This window comes from Suricata suricatta, chromosome 17 (genome assembly GCF_006229205.1).
Source record: "Suricata suricatta isolate VVHF042 chromosome 17, meerkat_22Aug2017_6uvM2_HiC, whole genome shotgun sequence".
In the NCBI taxonomy this organism is placed as follows: domain Eukaryota; kingdom Metazoa; phylum Chordata; class Mammalia; order Carnivora; family Herpestidae; genus Suricata; species Suricata suricatta.
In genome coordinates, this window is record NC_043716.1 from 56,995,038 (window position 1) to 57,011,589 (window position 16,552).

Consider the following 16,552-nt stretch of genomic DNA (forward strand, 5'->3'; position numbering starts at 1 on the left):
AGCCCCGCGCCCGCAGCCATGCCCGCCCGCCGCGCCGCGCGCACCTGTGCGCTGCTCGCCCTCTGCCTCCTGGGCAGCGCGGCCCAGGATTTCGGGCCGACGCGCTTCATCTGCACCTCGGTGCCCGTGGACGCCGACATGTGCGCCGCGTCCGTGGCCGCCGGCGGCGCCGAGGAGCTCCGGAGCAGCGTGCTGCAGCTCCGCGAGACCGTGCTGCAGCAGAAGGAGACCATCCTGAGCCAGAAGGAGACCATCCGCGAGCTGACCACCAAGCTGGGCCGCTGCGAGAGCCAGAGCACGCTGGACGCGGGCCCCGGCGAGGCCCGGGCCGGCGGCCGCAAGCAGCCGGGCTCGGGCAAGAACACCATGGGCGACCTGTCCCGGACGCCGGCCGCCGAGACGCTCAGCCAACTCGGGCAAACTTTGCAGTCGCTCAAAACCCGCCTGGAGAACCTGGAGGTCCGCGCGCGCCCCGCTTCCCCCTCGGGCTCGAGCGCCCCTCTGCCCTGCCCCACCCCCACTCCCGACCCGACCCGACACCCCCACCTCCCCACCCGCGCCGCGGCCGGGCGCGGAGCCTGAGGGGGCTCCGCAGACGGCTGCCGCTCGCCCGAGCTCCCCGCCAGGCCGCCCCCGCATTCGCCCTGAGGGGACCGCGCCGCGGGCCTCCCGGCACGGTCCCCAACCCCGCGGGTAACGGTGTGGTTTCCCCCGTCCCTGCACCCCCGCAGCAGTACAGCCGGCTCAATTCCTCCAGCCAGACCAACAGCCTCAAGGATCTGCTGCAGAGCAAGATCGATGACCTGGAGAGGCAGGTGCTGTCTCGGGTGAACACTCTGGAGGAGGGAAAGGGCGGCCCGAGGAACGACACGGAGGAGAGAGTCAAGATCGAGGGCGCCCTGACCTCCCTGCACCAGCGGATCAGCGAGCTGGAGAAAGGTAAGGGGCTGGGGGGGGCGGGGTGGAGACCCGCTGCCTGCCAGGCTCCCTGGGCCAGTGGGACCCTGCCTCAGGTCCTGGCCTCCTGCCTCGATCGGCTCCAGGGTGTAGAAGCCTGAAGCTTCTCCGGTCCTCTGGTCCCCTTCCTGCTTCCCGAATCCCTGCCCTAGGTTTTGGGTTTCCAGTCGGTTTCTAGTGGTGCTGGGGTCCCCTGGGCTGGGGACATCCGGAGGGAACAGAAGCAGCGTGAGGAAGGGACTGATTAGTGTCCGCTGCACACTCCCCCCCCATACGCTGGAAGGATTTTTCCAAGTCCGATTTGTTTGATGTTCAGCAAGTTTGCACTGTAGCTGTGATGCTCCCAAGCCCTCCCCTGTAAGAGAGCGGGGCTCTAGCTGGTCCCCATCGCTGGTGGAGAGTGGAGTGTGGGCTGGGGATGGGTCCTCGTGGTCCCCAGCAGATTCCGGCCCTGAGCACGGTTACTCCCAGCTTGTCACCACTCGTGGTGTCCTGTGGGGCTCTCCGGGGCCCCCCCTTTCAAGGAGCCCCCCTCCCCATGGATTTATCTTCTGAGTAATCCAAGCCCCACTATCTTGCATGTGCTGTGGTTCCTGGGCGACCGACTCTGGCCAGCCCCAACTGCACCCCAGGGCTCACAGATGAGCTGGGCTCAGCCTTGAAGTCACAGAAATCAAACAAGGTTGTAAAAGGGGGGGGGGAGCGTTCCTGGGCTTGGAGCAGGGCCACGTGACCCTTCTTGGACTGCAAAATGTGCCGGATGGATTTAAACAGTGCCATCTTAAGGCACGTTATGTAACTGAAAAACAGATCAGGGGAAGGAGGGACGGGGGAGGGAGGGGGAGGGAAGGAGGGGAGACGGGGGGGGGGGGGGAAGGAAAAACACCCCCTAGAGAGGCCAGGGACTGGATCTGCTTGAAGTTGGGGGGGGCCTGCTAGCCTGGATGGCTGGGGGAGCCTGAGGGCGCCAGCTCTGCTGTCCCCTGGTACTCTCCACTCCACTTTTGATGGGGGTTGCTGGCCCAGCAGGGTGTCTTCTAGAAATAATCCTTGGCCTGGGGGCTGGTTTAGTTCCGGGCTCCCTGGCAGGCCCCGGAGCACACCCAGAAGCTGGCAGGTGTGCGCCTTCCTGGCTCTGAGCCCCGTGCCTGTGCCCACTGCTGGGTTGGAATGTTGTGCCTGGAGTCAGTCACACCATCCCCAGGCCATCGCCACGGCGCGTGTGTGGGCTGGGAGGGGGCAGCCGAGCGTTCCCCTGAGACGCGCTGGCAGGCTGCTGGGGAACAGGAGGCTGTCAGGCCAGGAGCCCGAGTTTTCAGGAAACACGCAGGAGTCTCTCCCCGAGAATGAATGGCACAGTCCTCAAAGCAGTCACCTTGGGGGGCCCTGGCTCCCTGGTGTCCTGCCCTCTCTCCAGGGCTCCAAGCAGTGTTACCAGAACCAGCTTTCCCTCTGGGGAGTAGAGAGGATTCTGGAAACAGCCAGAGTTCTCAGGGCTGGTCGAGTGGGTCAGGTGAGTGGCCAGGGACTGCAGCACATCCTGGCCTTGAGGGGAGTGTGCACCAGGGCCTGGCTGTCTGGGGTGAGCATCCAAGATGGGTGTCTGGGAACACCAGCCAGCAGCCTGCACCCTGTCGTCAGGCCGGCTGGCCCAAGAGGCTGCTCTGGGGGGCCCTAGCCTCTTTCAGGCCGGAGGAGGCCTCCCTCTGTGACCACACCAGCGGGGGCTGGCTTACCAGGTGCGCACCGGCCCAGGCCCAGCACCTGGGCCCAGCACGCAGCCCAGGAGCGGTGCTCACAGCCCACCACATTCCCCCTCCCCCCACCCCAGCTTCCCCAGAGGCAGGACGGACCAGGGAGTGCTGAGATCTTGGGTCAGCTCTTTTGTTCTGGCCCCGTGCCCTCAGGCAAAGCACTTGATTCCCCCCCCCCCCCCAGTGTCTATAGAATAGAGGTGAGTCTGCGCATCTGCTTTCTGGAGCTTGGGTTGGGGGGGAGGGGAGCACAGAATGGGCTTCCGACCAGAGCAGGCCCAGTGCTTTGGGTGCCGTGACAGGACCGTGTCCTGTCCCTTCCAGGTCAGAAGGACAACCGTCCTGGGGACAAATTCCAGCTCACGTTCCCGCTGCGGACCAACTACATGTACGCCAAGGTGAAGAAGAGCCTGCCGGAGATGTATGCCTTCACCGTGTGCATGTGGCTCAAGTCCAGCGCTGCGCCCGGGGTGGGCACGCCCTTCTCCTACGCCGTGCCCGGCCAGGCCAACGAGCTGGTCCTCATCGAGTGGGGCAACAACCCCATGGAGATCCTCATCAACGACAAGGTAGAGCCCCCCCCCTGCCCAGGCCGCCCGGGCAGGTCCCCCGCCAGGCAGGACTGAGGAGAGGTGAAGGTGAAGACGGGGTGGGGGGATGGGGAGGGGCCCCCTGGCCCGACTCCGAAGAGGGCGAAGCTGGAACTTTCTCGGACCAAGGCTTCCCGGGAGGACCCTGGATGCTCCCGGATGGGTTAAGGGGCCCTGTCCATCCTGCCCCAGCCCTCGCCGCTGGGAGGAGGCCAGACACACACGCCGCCCTCGGGAGCTCGCCGGTTCCCTCCCGGGAGGCTTCTCCGTCACGGTCATCTGCAGCCGTGAGAACCCAGGCTGGGGGCGGCCTCCAAGCTCTCGCTGATGCCTTGACCAGGAAGGGGTGCTCCTCTCTGGGGGGGGTTAAGGCGTGGGCAGGTCCCCTTGTCTGCTGCACCGTCCACCCCCCCACCCCCGGGATCGAGAGAGGGAGGGGGACCCCCGGCCGGAGGCTGGCCCGAGCCCTAAAAGGCTGGTGCCATGCGCCCTGGCATCTGAGCCTCTGCAGAGCCTTCTCGGGTGTAGACCCTGCCAATCTGGCAATTGGTGCTGGAGGAGGGAGAGGTGAAGACAGCGGCCGTGAGCTGAGACCCCAGCGGTGGGACCCTCCTTCCCAGGGCTGGTTCTGTATGGCGAGCCAAGAGGGAGGAGGGCCAGGAGGGGTGAGGATGCTGTGCATTCTGGTCGATCTTAGGAGTGCCTTAGGAGGCGATCTTAGGTCGCATTTCCCCCTGTGACTCCGAGATCCATGAGGGACACGGCTGATGGGCGCTAAGCCCAGAGGGCAGGTGCTGAGAGTCAGCAATGGGGTTTATTTGAAACGCAGGGATGAGAGGCCTCTCGGTCTGACCAGTCCGCAGTGACGGTCGCTGGTCCTGTGTCGTGGCCCCCGTACCCAAAACGTCCCGTGTGCGTCCTCCCCAGGTGGCCAAGCTGCCCTTTGTGATCAACGATGGCAAGTGGCATCACATCTGCGTCAGCTGGACCACCCGGGATGGGGTCTGGGAGGCCTACCAGGACGGCACCCAGGGTGGCAACGGCGAGAACCTGGCGCCCTATCACCCCATCAAGCCCCAGGGCGTGCTGGTGCTGGGCCAGGAGCAGGTACCTGCCCCGGGGGAGGGGTGCTGCCTGCAGCAGGAGGAGCCCCAGAAGCAGAGGGGAGCAAGGAGGGAGGGAGTCGGAGAGGGGAGGGGCTCCCCACCCCCAGGGGACCCGAGAGAAGCAGGTGATGCGGCGCTGGGCAGAGACCCAGCCCTGGGCGGGCGCGGCCGGAGGATGCGTGGGGGCCCCCGTGGTCTCAAGATTGCCCGTCGTGGCAGCAACGGGGTCTTTGGGGAAAGCAAGTCTGCGTTCAGGGATGCGTGATGCATTTCCTGGAAGGCCCCCGAGGGAATGCGGGCAGGGGGTGGTCCCAGGCCTTCCCAGCTCGGCAGAGAGTGCCGTTGGAGCTGAAGGCAGGCAGAGCAGTGGCGGCTCCCGTGGCTGTGTGAGGCCCGGCCGACCCCCTCCCTGGCCCAGGGGAAGGCAGAGTCCGGGCCCCCCAGGACAAGCTCTGCATGCAGAGTGGGGGTGGGAGCCGTGTCCCTTTCCCTGGGTGCCCAGGGGAGGGGGTCTTCTAGCTGAAGACCCAGACACGGGACACAACATGGTGCTTGGGAGGCAGGTGTGAGAGCCCCTGATGGGGGAGACCCAGGGACGTGCCCTCTGGGGATGGCCCCCTCGAGAGGCCCCCCCACCCCTACAACGCCTCCATCCTCCCCCTCTGCTTTTCTCTGAAGGACACTCTGGGTGGCGGGTTCGATGCCACCCAAGCGTTCGTGGGCGAGCTGGCCCATTTCAACATCTGGGACCGCAAGCTGAGCCCCGGGGAGGTGTACAACCTGGCGACCTGCAGCGCCAAGGCGCTCTCCGGCAACGTCATCGCCTGGGCGGAGTCCCACATCGAGATCTACGGCGGGGCCACCAAGTGGACATTCGAAGCCTGTCGCCAGATCAACTGAGGCTCCTGCCGGCCGAGCCTCCCGCCCGCCTCCCCCCTGCTTGTGCGGTGATGACCCGTCTGTGTGTCCTTCTCTCCCACCCCCCAGGCCCCGCCCCCGCACGTGCTAGCTCGCAGCAGCCCGGGAAGCAGGTCCGGCGCGAGGAGCCGGGTCCCAGGCCTGCTCGCGCTCCCACGGGCGTGGTGCGGACGGAGGTGAGGGTGCGTGTGTCTGCGGTGTGTGTGTCTCTGGGAGGCGTTTTCTCTCCTTCCTCCTCCTCCGTGTCGCGGGAGATTGCGCTGGTTGGACGTCTGTGCGTGCCGATGCGAGCTGCCCCCGTGTCCTGCGGCTGGTGCGGCTTCGCCTTTGTTTGCAGACCTTTTCCAGAGCTGCGTCGGTAAGATAAGTGTCTCCTGGGGGTTTGTTCAGGGCCAGGGGGCCTCTCCACAGAGAATTGCCATTTTGTCCTGGGAGTGGCTTCTCTCTGGCGGCCCTGGGGTGGGACCTGTGCTCTCCGGCGGTGGTGGCGGGCAGAGGTGAGGGGGGCCGGCCCCAGGAACCGGGCGGGTCCCCCCCACCCCAGTGCCCAGCCAGCACACTTGCACTTGGCATCCGAGGGCAGTGGCGCTGGGCCTGGGAATCTGCCTTGCATGCCTGCTTGGCTGGCTCTGGCCCAGGACAGGCCCCTGGGCCTTCCTGCACCCTTTGAGGCTGGGATCCGTCCCCTCCTCTTTCGGCTGCCAGCTGGTGCCCCTGAGAGAAGAGTGTCCCCCCCAGTCCAGGAAGCCAGGCTTTCCGGGCCCTTGCCGTGTGGCCTCCGGCCGTGGAGAGGAGAGGCATCTGGGGTCAGTTACAAAGGGGACCTTTCAGACCAGGAAACTCACATTAGGATTAAGACCCAGGCCGTTAGGACCGCTGCCCCTGGGACCTGACCGGTGGACAAGAAGGTCCCCCCGATTTGAGAGCCATATCCCTCCCACACCCCCAGGCCCAGGGACACTGGCTCCGTGGGTCCTCCAAGGAGGCAGGGCCTCTGGAGGCCTCTCCCGGGGAGCCAGCGCTGGGCCTAAAGCCCCCTCCCCCTTCTTCGCAGGGCTCAGGTCCCGGAGCAGCCCCAGCGTGTCACCGGCTGGTGACGCCGAGACACGACCAGTGTCCAGACCTTTAACTTTATTTTCCCCCGTGGAAAGCAACCGTACACATTTCCTTCTGGTCCTTCGGAGGCAGAGAGAAAATGTGCGTGTGCGTGTGTGTATGTGTGTGTTCTGTGTGTGCACGTTTGTTGAGAGAGAGAGAAGAACTCTAAGACGGATCATGCCCAAGGCCAGGCGGGCTCCCCGCTCGGTTCCATCTGGGGGTCACAGGCCTTGGGGGCACCCAGGTTCTGTCACAGGAGTCTAATTAGCAAAAGGCTGGCGAGTCTTTCTAGAAACCCTACCACTCTGCCTGGCCTGTCTACCGCTGCAGACGTCCCCCCGGGAGGCGCAGGTGGCCCTGGCGTCCGTTCCCCAGGGGCCCCCGTCTCCGTAAACGCAGGTCCATGTTGTGTCGGAAACCTCGTGCGTCTGTGTGTGTCTGTGTCGGTGTCTCCGTGCTCGTGTTCCGTGGGTGTGCGCACACCCGCCGCCGTTCCGAAACGCATCGCCCTTGTGCCGAGGGTGCGGGCCGAGCTCCGCACTGCGTGTCGTGGCTCAGCAGTGGCTTTTCTCTGAGACCCTGCGCCTCGTCACCGCCCCCGGGTCGTGGCGTCCTGGATCTGCAGGGATCTCCTCGTTTGCATGTTCCCCGGGGTGGCGTGTCCCTTGCTCCTTCAGTCTGATGTGTGTCCCCTGCCTGCATGGACTTCTGGTTCTGTGTTGTGTGCCCAGTGCCACCCATTGTTCTGTGACCATCCGTGTAGCTGCCGAAAATGGCTGGATCAACAAGCCAAGGGTGTCGGGGAGGTCAGCGGAGGGCCCGTTTCCCTCCCCCTCCCCAGTCCCAAAACACACCACGAAGTAGTTTTTAACATGTAGGTTGACAAGGAGCCTAAACAGAGCCCATGGTTGGGACAGAGCGAGAGCTTGGAATCCCCTCGAGCCCAGATCGGCCCCACGCCTCACTTCAGTCACCCCGGAGCCGTTGCTTTGGCAACGGCGCAGAGGGTGCCGGGTGTTCTCCTGTCAGCACCTCCCACCAGCCCCTGCCGACCGGCCCAGACCACCGTCCGCCCCCCACCCCCGAGGGCCTGGTGGGAGCCGTCCGTTTAGGACCACAAGCCATCCTCTGCCCTGACTAGAGACGGGCAGAGCCTGTTCCCCTAGACGCTTATGCCTGCGTCCCTCTGGCCTCCCGACCCCCTTCCCCTTCCTCGCCCCCCTCCCCCGAGGCACCCAGGGTGCCAGGGATGGAGGCTGACGTGCGGCTCCCTCCCCGCCCCCCACCGGAGCGTGTGCCAAGCCCCTGGACTCCCTCACTGTGTTAACACTTGGCACTCTGCTGGCCCCAAGGAAGGCCGACCACAGCCACAAACGTCCCCCGTGGTTCTCACGCTCCCAAACTGACCGACGCCCCCCCTTGCACTGACTCACCCACACCGATCTCAGGTAAGCCGTTTTATAAAACAGGAAGGAGCCCAGCACTGCCCAGGCGGTGTCTGCTGTTGCGAGGAGTGTCCCACGGACCCCGGGCGGCCGGGGTGGGGGAGCTGCCGACAGGGCGCCCCGGGCCCTCGGGCCTTCGATCCCACTTGAATTGTAAGCCTTCCTGCCTTTGATAACACAGTATTATTTCTCTTACTGTAGAAGAAAAAAGTTTATTACCAAACAAGAGTATTTTTATGAAAGAAAAGGACAAACCTATAAATTAACTCAACCTATATCTCCCTTGAAAATACTTTCAGGCTCCGCCAAAACGTAGGACTGAAAGCGTGTATTTTGGAAGAAAGAGATACATTTTGTATGCTTTCTTTTCCTTTTGTAGATTCCCAGTTTATTTTCCAAGACTGCAAAGATCACTTTGTCACCAGCCCTGGGACCTGAGACCAAGGGGGTGTCTTGTGGGCAGTGAAGGGAGGGGAGAGGTTGGCGTGAGGTTCGGGCACACCAGTGAGCCCCCCACAGGGACCGTGGGGCCGGGTGGGGCGTGGCCATCCAGAGCTGACTGGGGAGGCGGGACCCGGCCGTCCGTGGGAGCACAAGGCTACGTTTTGTTAACACGGAGAGGGTAGGGCCCTTTAATCTCCTGGCGACCAAAAACCGTGGCTAGATGCAGCTGTGGTTCCATCTCTTAAAGCACCGAGTGTAAATCCAGTCAACTAACGCTGGGAAGCGTGTCCCTTCCATGCACAATGGACTCAAGTGCAACTTGTTAAAAGGGAACAAGTCATTGAGAAGGGAAAAAAAAGGCCAATACTTAGAGTCCCGATTTTGTCTTATTTGCCAAAAGAAATCCGACAAAGCAAACCCGTATGGTTGATGTTGTTATGATGTACATACTGTATAATATGAAAGAGAATCGATGGACCTTAATTTTTCATTATTTGCTAACCAAAGCTGTACATTTTTCATATGATCTGCAGCCTTTTGGGTATCAAATGGGTCAAAACCATGGGACCTGCCACCTCCCATTAGCAATTCTGGAAATGCACTATTTCTACTGGTATTGCTTTTTTCTTTTTCTTTTTCATTTTCTTGCTGAAACATGAATTGTTGAGTTTATTTTTACACAGTAAAGAGTGAAGAAAGACTGTGGTCTCCTTGGAGTGTCTCTTTCCTCAAGTTTGCAAATGCCGTCTTGACCTGCGCAAGGGCCCTGCCGGGGCCCCTCCCCCTCAGGGATATGCAAGCCTGGCATCCTCAGGGCGCAGCCTGGGGGCGAGAGGGGGCCTCCCCAGTTCACAGGTGCAGAGAGGGGAAGCGATGTCCCGGCTTGGTGAGGCCCGCACTGGGCTCGGGGTGCGGAGGGACTCCCCGTGCCTCGCCCCTGCGCGCCGCTCGGTCCTGGGAGGACGCGCTGCCCCTCACACAGCCGGGCGGGGCTCCAGGCCGCCTGGACGTGTCCTTCCCAGACAGCCCTGCCCTGCTCTCCCGCTCCTTGCCACATCACCGCTGTGCGGATCGTGGCCAGCGTCCGGCTCCCTCCCCTTTTCTGAGGTTTCCGGCCCCTCCCTGCCCTCAAGTGCAGAGCATCCTCGGGGTCACATAAGGGGCGTGGGTGATGCAGGGACCCCGGGCCTTCCCCGCCCCTCGCGAACCCAGCTAGACTCTGGACAGGCAGAGAGTCTGTGAGCTGCTCCGAGGACAAGTGACCAGGAGCCAAAATAGTGCCGGTGACTGATTGGTGTCCCCGAACCGGCAACACATGAGCGCTTGCGCTCGCGCACACGGCGGCCTGCCTGCAACACATGAGCGCATGCGCCCGCGCACACGGCGGCCTAGCAGGAGAACGTCCCTCCGGCTTCTTGCTGCCTCGCCCGCACACCCCTGCCCAGCGCAGGGGTGCTCTCTGCGGGGGACGCAGGGTCGGGCGTGGGGGGTGTGAGCCAGCTGCCCGCTGCTTCTGCTGCAGAAGGAGGTCAGGCCTCAGAGCAGACGGCTCTCCCGGGGCCCGGCGGGGGGAGGGGAGATCCACGGCACCTTCACGCACCGGATCCCGGATCCCGGCGGGGACGCGGACGCGGCCTTAGCGTGCAAAGCCAGAGTGCGTCTTGGAAGTCAGTGAGGCCAACAGCCCCGTGGACGCCGGAGCCGGCTCTCGGCTCGCACACCTCTGGTGACGGGGAGCTCGCTGTTCCTAGAGACGGCCGCCCCACTGCCGCCCAGGGCATTCCTCCCGTATTTGTCACCTTTCCTTGTGCGCTGTGCGCAGGCCCGCCTGTCTCCCCGCGGGAAGACACGTGCGCCCCGAGTTTTCACCAGCCCGGCTCCTCAAGCCACCAAGCCACAGTGTGCAAGGGGCTCCCTGTGTGGCGTGGGCCTGGTCTGACCTTGCCCTTGAGGAGGGCAGGATCCAAGGCCGGGAGGATGTCTGGGCTGGGAAAGCCTAGGGCGCAACGACCACAGCCCCTCCACTCTTGGGGTGAGGGGATCGAGGCTCAGAGAGGCCGTGTTCAAAGCCACGAAGCTCGGCCGCGCCGGTGGGAGTCGGAACCCAGGATTCCTGCCTCCCAGCCCAGAGCTCTCCTGGCCTCACACCCGGGGCCTCACCCCAGACGGCCTGGTTGTGAAGAGGAGGTGTGTGCAGGGGGAGCCACCGAGCAGGCACACGTGGGGGCCGGGCCCCCCCTCCTCTTTCTGCATCGCCAACACCCCTCCGGATCCCACGCAGGAGGGCCGGACCCTGCCCCCCGCTTCCCCGAGGGACCTTCCCACGGACCCCCCCCTCCTGGGGCACTAAATACCCCAGAGGAGCTGGGAAATGTGGCCAGGCTGGGGGCGGTCCTCTCGAGGCTGGGCTGCGGGACGTGTCCGCTGCAGGCCTGGGGTCCGCCGGCCCGAGGGAGTGCGGTCCACGCGCAGCACCTTGGAAGGCCTGGAGGCCAGTTCCCAGCCCCGGGCAGCTCCCGAGGCCGGCTCTCCCCCCGTCCATGGTACCAGCCCAGGCCCTCGGCCCCAAGCCCCCGGTCACACAGGACCTCTGCCACCCCCCCTTCATTCCTGTGTCCCACGGTCATGGGACCTGCCCTCACCAGACTTTTCCACGATGACTGTCCCCTTGGGCCCTCGTTGTCCTTCCTCAAACCCTCAGGCCAGACCCCTCCTCTCCCAGCCACTTGTGCGCTCACATCTCTGATTATCGGTAGTGGTCTTGGGTCATACTTTCTCCCCACAAGTTTCTTAGCCACCATGTAGGTCAAGGTGCACGTACCTCCTCAGGGTGGGGACACACAGCAGAGGTCTGGAGCGCAGAGCCCTCGCCGAGACCCAGGCCCACACCCTGCACAAGCTAGACTCCCACCATGGACACCGTGGACTCTGTGGTCTCTCCCGGGAAGCGCCCAGGGCACGGGGCAGAGAGGGGTGCTGGGCACGAAAACCCACGACCAAGTCCTTAGAAACACGCTCATGTATTCACAAAGGACAGACTTCCTGAGCACCTTCCGTGAGCAGACACCCAGGCCGGGTGCCCGGCCGGCGGCCCGCGGGGCAGGAGGGGCGCGTCCCCGGAGGGCCCCTGGCCAGCTCCGTGGCGGGGGAGCCCGCGAGGGCTGGTGTGAGTCTGCAGGCTTGCGAGCCTGTAAGACATTGCCAAGGAAGCCTTCTGTCCCCTGTTTGATTTCTGTGCTTCTCAATTCAGGCCAAGGTGGGGGGCCATCTGCTAAAGTGGGCACAGATAAAACATTTTCGCTGTGCAGAAATTTGGCTTCTGAGGGGAGGCTGTGTGCTCAGCACAGAAGAGCCTGCAGAGTTGTGCCAGAGGCGCTGGGCAGGGCTTGCTTGCAGGGAGAGAGGCATTGGAGCGGTGTGGGCTGCGGGAACGCCCCTGCTCCCCCCTCCCCACCCCTGCTGGGCTCTGGCCCAGACTGACCAGTTCTCCAATGCACCAATCCGCCTCCTAAAACATGGGGGCCGTTGGGGGCACCTGGGTGGCTCAATCGGTCGAGCATCTAACTCTTGATTTCAGCTCACGTCATGATCTCATGGTTTGTGGGTTCGAGCCCCACATTAGGCTCTGTGCTGACAGTGTGGAGCCTGCTTGGGATTTTCTCTCTCCATCTCTCTCTGGTCCTCCCCTGCTCGCTTGCTCTCTCTCTCTCAAAAAATAAATGGAAAAAATATAAGAATAAATTAAAAATAAACACCACAAGGGTACCTGGGTGGCTCAGTCAGTCGAACATCTGACTGTTGATAGCGGCTCAGGTCATGATCTCACAATTTGTGAGTTTGGGCCCCGTGTTGGGCTCTGCACTGACAACGCAGAGCCTGCTTCCGATTCAGTCTTTCCCTCGATCTCTGCCCTTCCCCCGCTCACCTCCACACTCTCTATCAAAACAAATAAACATTGAAAATTGTTGTTAAAATTGTGGCAAATACATATGATATAAAATGTGATGTCACTGGAGTGTGCAATTCGGTGGCTGTAATTATATTCACAAAGTGTGTGGTCACCACCACCAGCTAATCCGAAAACTTTTCATCCTCCCAAACAGGAACTGTCCCCATTTTTTAAATGTCGACTTATTTTTGAGGGGGAGGCGACACGGAATCCGAAGCAGCTCCAGGCTCTGAGCTGTCAGCACAGAGCCGGACGCGGGGCTCGAACCCACCAACTGTGAGATTGTGACCTGAGCCAAAGTTGGACATTTAACCGACGGAGCCCCCCAGGTGCAAACCTCTGTCCCCTTTAAACATTAACCCCCCAGCCACGGGTACCCTCCAGCCCACTGTGGTCCCTGTGACTCTGCCCACACTAGACCCCTCACATAAGTGGGTCTGTCCTGTTGTGACGGGCTGGCTTGGCTCAGCATCAAGTCCTCAGGGTCCATCCATGGGGAGCAGGTGGCGGGATTTCCTTCCTCCTTCTCCAGTTTTCATGGCTGAATCACATTCCACCGCGTGGATGGACCACATCGTGCGTCCCCTGCGCCTGCTGACGGACGCTCGGACTACTCCCACTTTTTGGCTGCGGTGACCGCGCGGCTGAGGACGCGGGGGTCTGCTTGGGTCCTGGCTCTCAGAGCGCACCCAGGCGGAGGCGCACGGCCGTCTGGGTTTAGATTCTGAGGAACTGCCAAACTCCTTTCTACGGCGGCTGCACTGTTTTACGCTCCGGCCGGCAGCATCCCAGGGCTCCCGTTTCTCTACCGACATTTGTTGTTTCTCATTTGTTTTTTTTTTCTTTCTTTCTTTCTTTTTTTTTTTTTTAAATGTTTTATTTATTTTGATAGAGACAGAGCATGAGAGGTGGAGGGGCAGAGAGAGAAGGAGACACAGAATCTGAAGCAGGCTCCAGGCCCTGAGCTGTCAGCACAGAGCCTGATGCGGGGCTCAAACCCACGGACGTGAGATCTGACCTGAGCCGAAGTCGGAGGCTTAACCGACTGAGCCACCCAGGCGCCCCTTTTTTTTCTATGTAGCCGTCCTGATAGGCTTGAAGTGGCATCTCATTGTAATTCTGTTGCATTTCATAAGGACTCGTGACACTGTGACATCACCCAGCATCAGGGACCTGGTGGTTTTCACGGGCTCATTGGCCATTTGAATATCTCCGTTTGAGAAATGCCCATTCAAATCCTTTGGCCGTTTTCAATCAGGTGTTTGGTTTTTTTGTTGTTGGGTTGTGGGTGCTCTTTACATGTTCTGGATATGAACCCCTCACAGACACATGACTTCTGGATATTTCCTCCCACTCTGCGGGCTGCCTTTTTGCTCTCTCAGCCCTGCCCTTTGAAGCACAAAAGTTTGTCACGTGGATGAAATCCAATTTATGTATTTTTCCTTTTATCGCCTGTGCTTTTGGTGTCATAGCCAAGAAATCATTTGCTTGACTACATCCTACTCATTCCCGACCCTCCCCCTCCCTGTACCCATGAGTCTCCCGCTGGGACGCAGGTGCCGCGCCGGGGGTCTGTGCTGCCGTGAGCCCCCACCTGGAGCCCGGCAGGCAGAGGCCGGGTCCGGTCCCTCCTCACAGAAGCCCCTTCTGGCTCGAACATTCCTGGCTCTGGGCTTTGCTCTTCAGAATTTTGGTTCTCTAAGAATCACAGAATGTTCGCACAGATGTAGAAAGAAGAAAAAAACAGAAACGCTCTTTGGAAGCAGAGCCGACTGCTTTCACAGCCGAGGGGACTGGGCCGGCTGCGCTCCCGTCAGGAAATCGCGCCCGTGGCTTTCGCTGGCGTCAGGCCAGGGCGCGGGGCCCGGGTGGGGGCCCGGCCGCCAGGAAATGCCCTGCGTTGTCATCTGTAATGTGTAAGGAGCTGGGGGGTGTCCGGTGTGGACAAACGCACAGGGAGGTAGCCGGGAGAAATGTGGGGTCCCCCCTGGGACACTGGGTTTTTCACCCTTTATGGATGGGGCTGCCCCCCAAACTCACGTCCACCCAGAGCCCGTGAGTGTGAACTGCCTTGGAAACAGACTTTGTAGATGTGACCTGGTCCTGTCAAGGGGCTCCAATCCAGTGACTGTGGTCCGAACAAGAAGGGGACGTCCGGCCACAGACACAGACACGCGAGGAGGAGCCCACGTGAAGACTGAGGCGGAGACGGGACGGATGTGTCCACAGCCGCCGGAGACCGGGGACAGCTGGCAGGTCCCGACACTGCTGGCGGGCCTCCCAGAGGCCGCCGCCCTCTGATCTCAGACTTCCGGGCTCCAGGACCGCCCGAGGATGCGTTCATATTGTCGAGCCCCTCAGTTTGTGGGATCTGACATGACAGCCCAAGGAGAGGATAAAGGGGCTGACGTCTTGCATTTTAAAAGCGAAGGAAAGAGAGGCAGCTAAGGCTGGAGGCCTGGGACCACCAGGTGGCTGGGCTGGCCGTGGAGACCCTGCCTCCCGTCAGGGCCCCCTCCTCCCTCAAGACGGAGCCAGACCCGCCTCGGACAGAGGGAAGGACAGGCTCTGACCACAGCTCTCTGTGCCTTAGGGCTCAGGGGTCACCAGGCTCTGCCCCTTGGCATCTGGTGGTGGAAAGCGGAGGCTGAAGAAAGTGGCTGAACCCTCCCCAAGTGTCCCCCCCATACTTGGCCCCGCATGTAGCCGGCTCCGGTCTCCAGGGGCCACACACACAGACAGGTCCCGAGGGGGGTCACCCTCACTGGAAAACACCCGGAGGGTTTGGGGGGGATGCGAGCTGCCCCCACAAGCCCCCCTGCCCTCCAGCACTGGGCCGTGGGAGGTGGGGGGGGGCGCTGGGGCCAGAGGGGGAGGGGGAGTGTGGGGTCAAAGGGCAGCTCCTGTGGCCAGGTGGGAACGAGCCGGGGCTGGGTGTCTGTGCCCTGGGCCTCGGGGCCGGGCGGAGGGAGCGGCCGCTCTGAGGGGCCGAGGGGCAGCCTGCACGGCCACGGACGGGGCAGGCGTGGCACAGGGCAGAGGGAGGTCAGGCCACATGGGGTCTCGGGAGGGAAAGCAGCGGCCTTGGGGTGCCAGCTGCCGGCTCACCGAACATTTCAGGGTGAACACCATCACCAAACGCCAACATGGACTAAGAGAGGATGGATTAAGTCCACGGCCAGGGCTCCCTGCAGTCATGTCCCGGCGACAGAGTGCGCACACGGTCCAGACTCAGGAGCCACCGCACGCGCCCCTTGCCTCGCCAATTTGAGCGAGTTTACCAGGTTCAGCCTCTGCTTTGCTGTTTTCCTGACTCTGGATAAAATCATTAACCTACGGTGGAATCTGGAATCGCCTGCCTCCTTGACTCTGCCCCTGAGGCCGCCCAGCACCACGCAGTGGTAAGTCCTCCTCCCCCACCCCGGGAACGCAGCCCTGCGCTCCCCACACTGCACGCCCCCCCCCTTCCTTCCACGGCAGGTGGCTTCCTGGGGCTTCCTGGATGGGAGGTAACTGACACCTCATACTCCATAGAAAGTACCGAATGACACGGGAAGCCAGCAGATGGCTTTACGCAGAGAAGTAGGTAGTGAGTTTTGGAAGAAATGTTCCAGGAGACAAGTCAGGATGGAGGCGCAAGTGATGGCATGTGCAGCAGGCTCTCTGGGGCCTCTCGGTGGGGGCAGGGCCCAGAGGGAGCCAGGGCGACAGGTGGCCTCTGTGTCACAGAGGGGACCCCCAGGTGCTCCTGAAATCTGCATGCGGAGCAGGTCGGGGCCATCTGCACCTCGACCAGAGACAAAGCGCCCTGCAGAGGGGGCCCAGGTGCCGCCCGGCTGCCACCTCCACGCCTCCGGGCAGAGAGGCCATCACAGTCAGACACCCTTTAAGGCACTTTGTGGAGAAAGCACCAGCAACCCAACCTGCAGGCATCAAGGACGCTTTGGTTATGCCCTGCTCTGCGTAGAGGTCCAGCGGGGTGGCAGCCTCAAAGTGTGTCTAGATGAACGGCGAGGTCACTCCCATTACCCTGGGGAACAGGGTCGGGGGACTGAGCGCTTAGAAGGCTGAGGGGCCAGGCTTGTGGATCACCCACCTCCCGGCCCCGGGCTCCTCCCTCCCCTGCCCAAGTGCATGGACACATTGCTTCTAACTCATGCCCAGGACGGCGGGCTAGCTAGGGGCTCCTCCGGGGTGCCAGACTACAGCACGTCCCCTCGTCCGGTTAGGGTGAGACCATGTGGTGTGTGCGGGGGTCCGCCTTTGGTTATGGTCTTGTAGTGCGGCCCCT

At 62.3% G+C, this 16,552-nt stretch overlaps 1 protein-coding gene across 1 annotated transcript; it reads left to right on the forward strand.

Moving 5' to 3' along the window:
• The first annotated feature begins 6 nt into the window (after nt 1-6).
• NPTX1 (neuronal pentraxin 1) lies at nt 7-9,013 on the forward strand. The gene is made up of 5 exons (XM_029928936.1): nt 7-459; nt 732-939; nt 3,036-3,280; nt 4,229-4,408; nt 5,086-9,013. The coding sequence occupies exons 1-5, from the start codon at nt 19-21 to the stop codon at nt 5,305-5,307; spliced, it is 1,296 nt and encodes a 431-aa protein (XP_029784796.1). The 5' UTR covers nt 7-18; the 3' UTR covers nt 5,308-9,013.
• Nucleotides 9,014-16,552: the final 7,539 nt, after the last annotated feature.

Excerpts from the sequence above, each read along its gene's own strand:
- NPTX1 (XM_029928936.1), top strand. The coding sequence starts at position 19 with ATGCCCGCCCGCCGCGCCGCGCGCACCTGTGCGCTGCTCGCCCTCTGC. Across the intron at positions 460-731 it reads CCCGCCTGGAGAACCTGGAG|CAGTACAGCCGGCTCAATTC; the intron begins GTCCGCGCGCGC and ends GCACCCCCGCAG. Across the intron at positions 4,409-5,085 it reads TGGTGCTGGGCCAGGAGCAG|GACACTCTGGGTGGCGGGTT; the intron begins GTACCTGCCCCG and ends TTTTCTCTGAAG.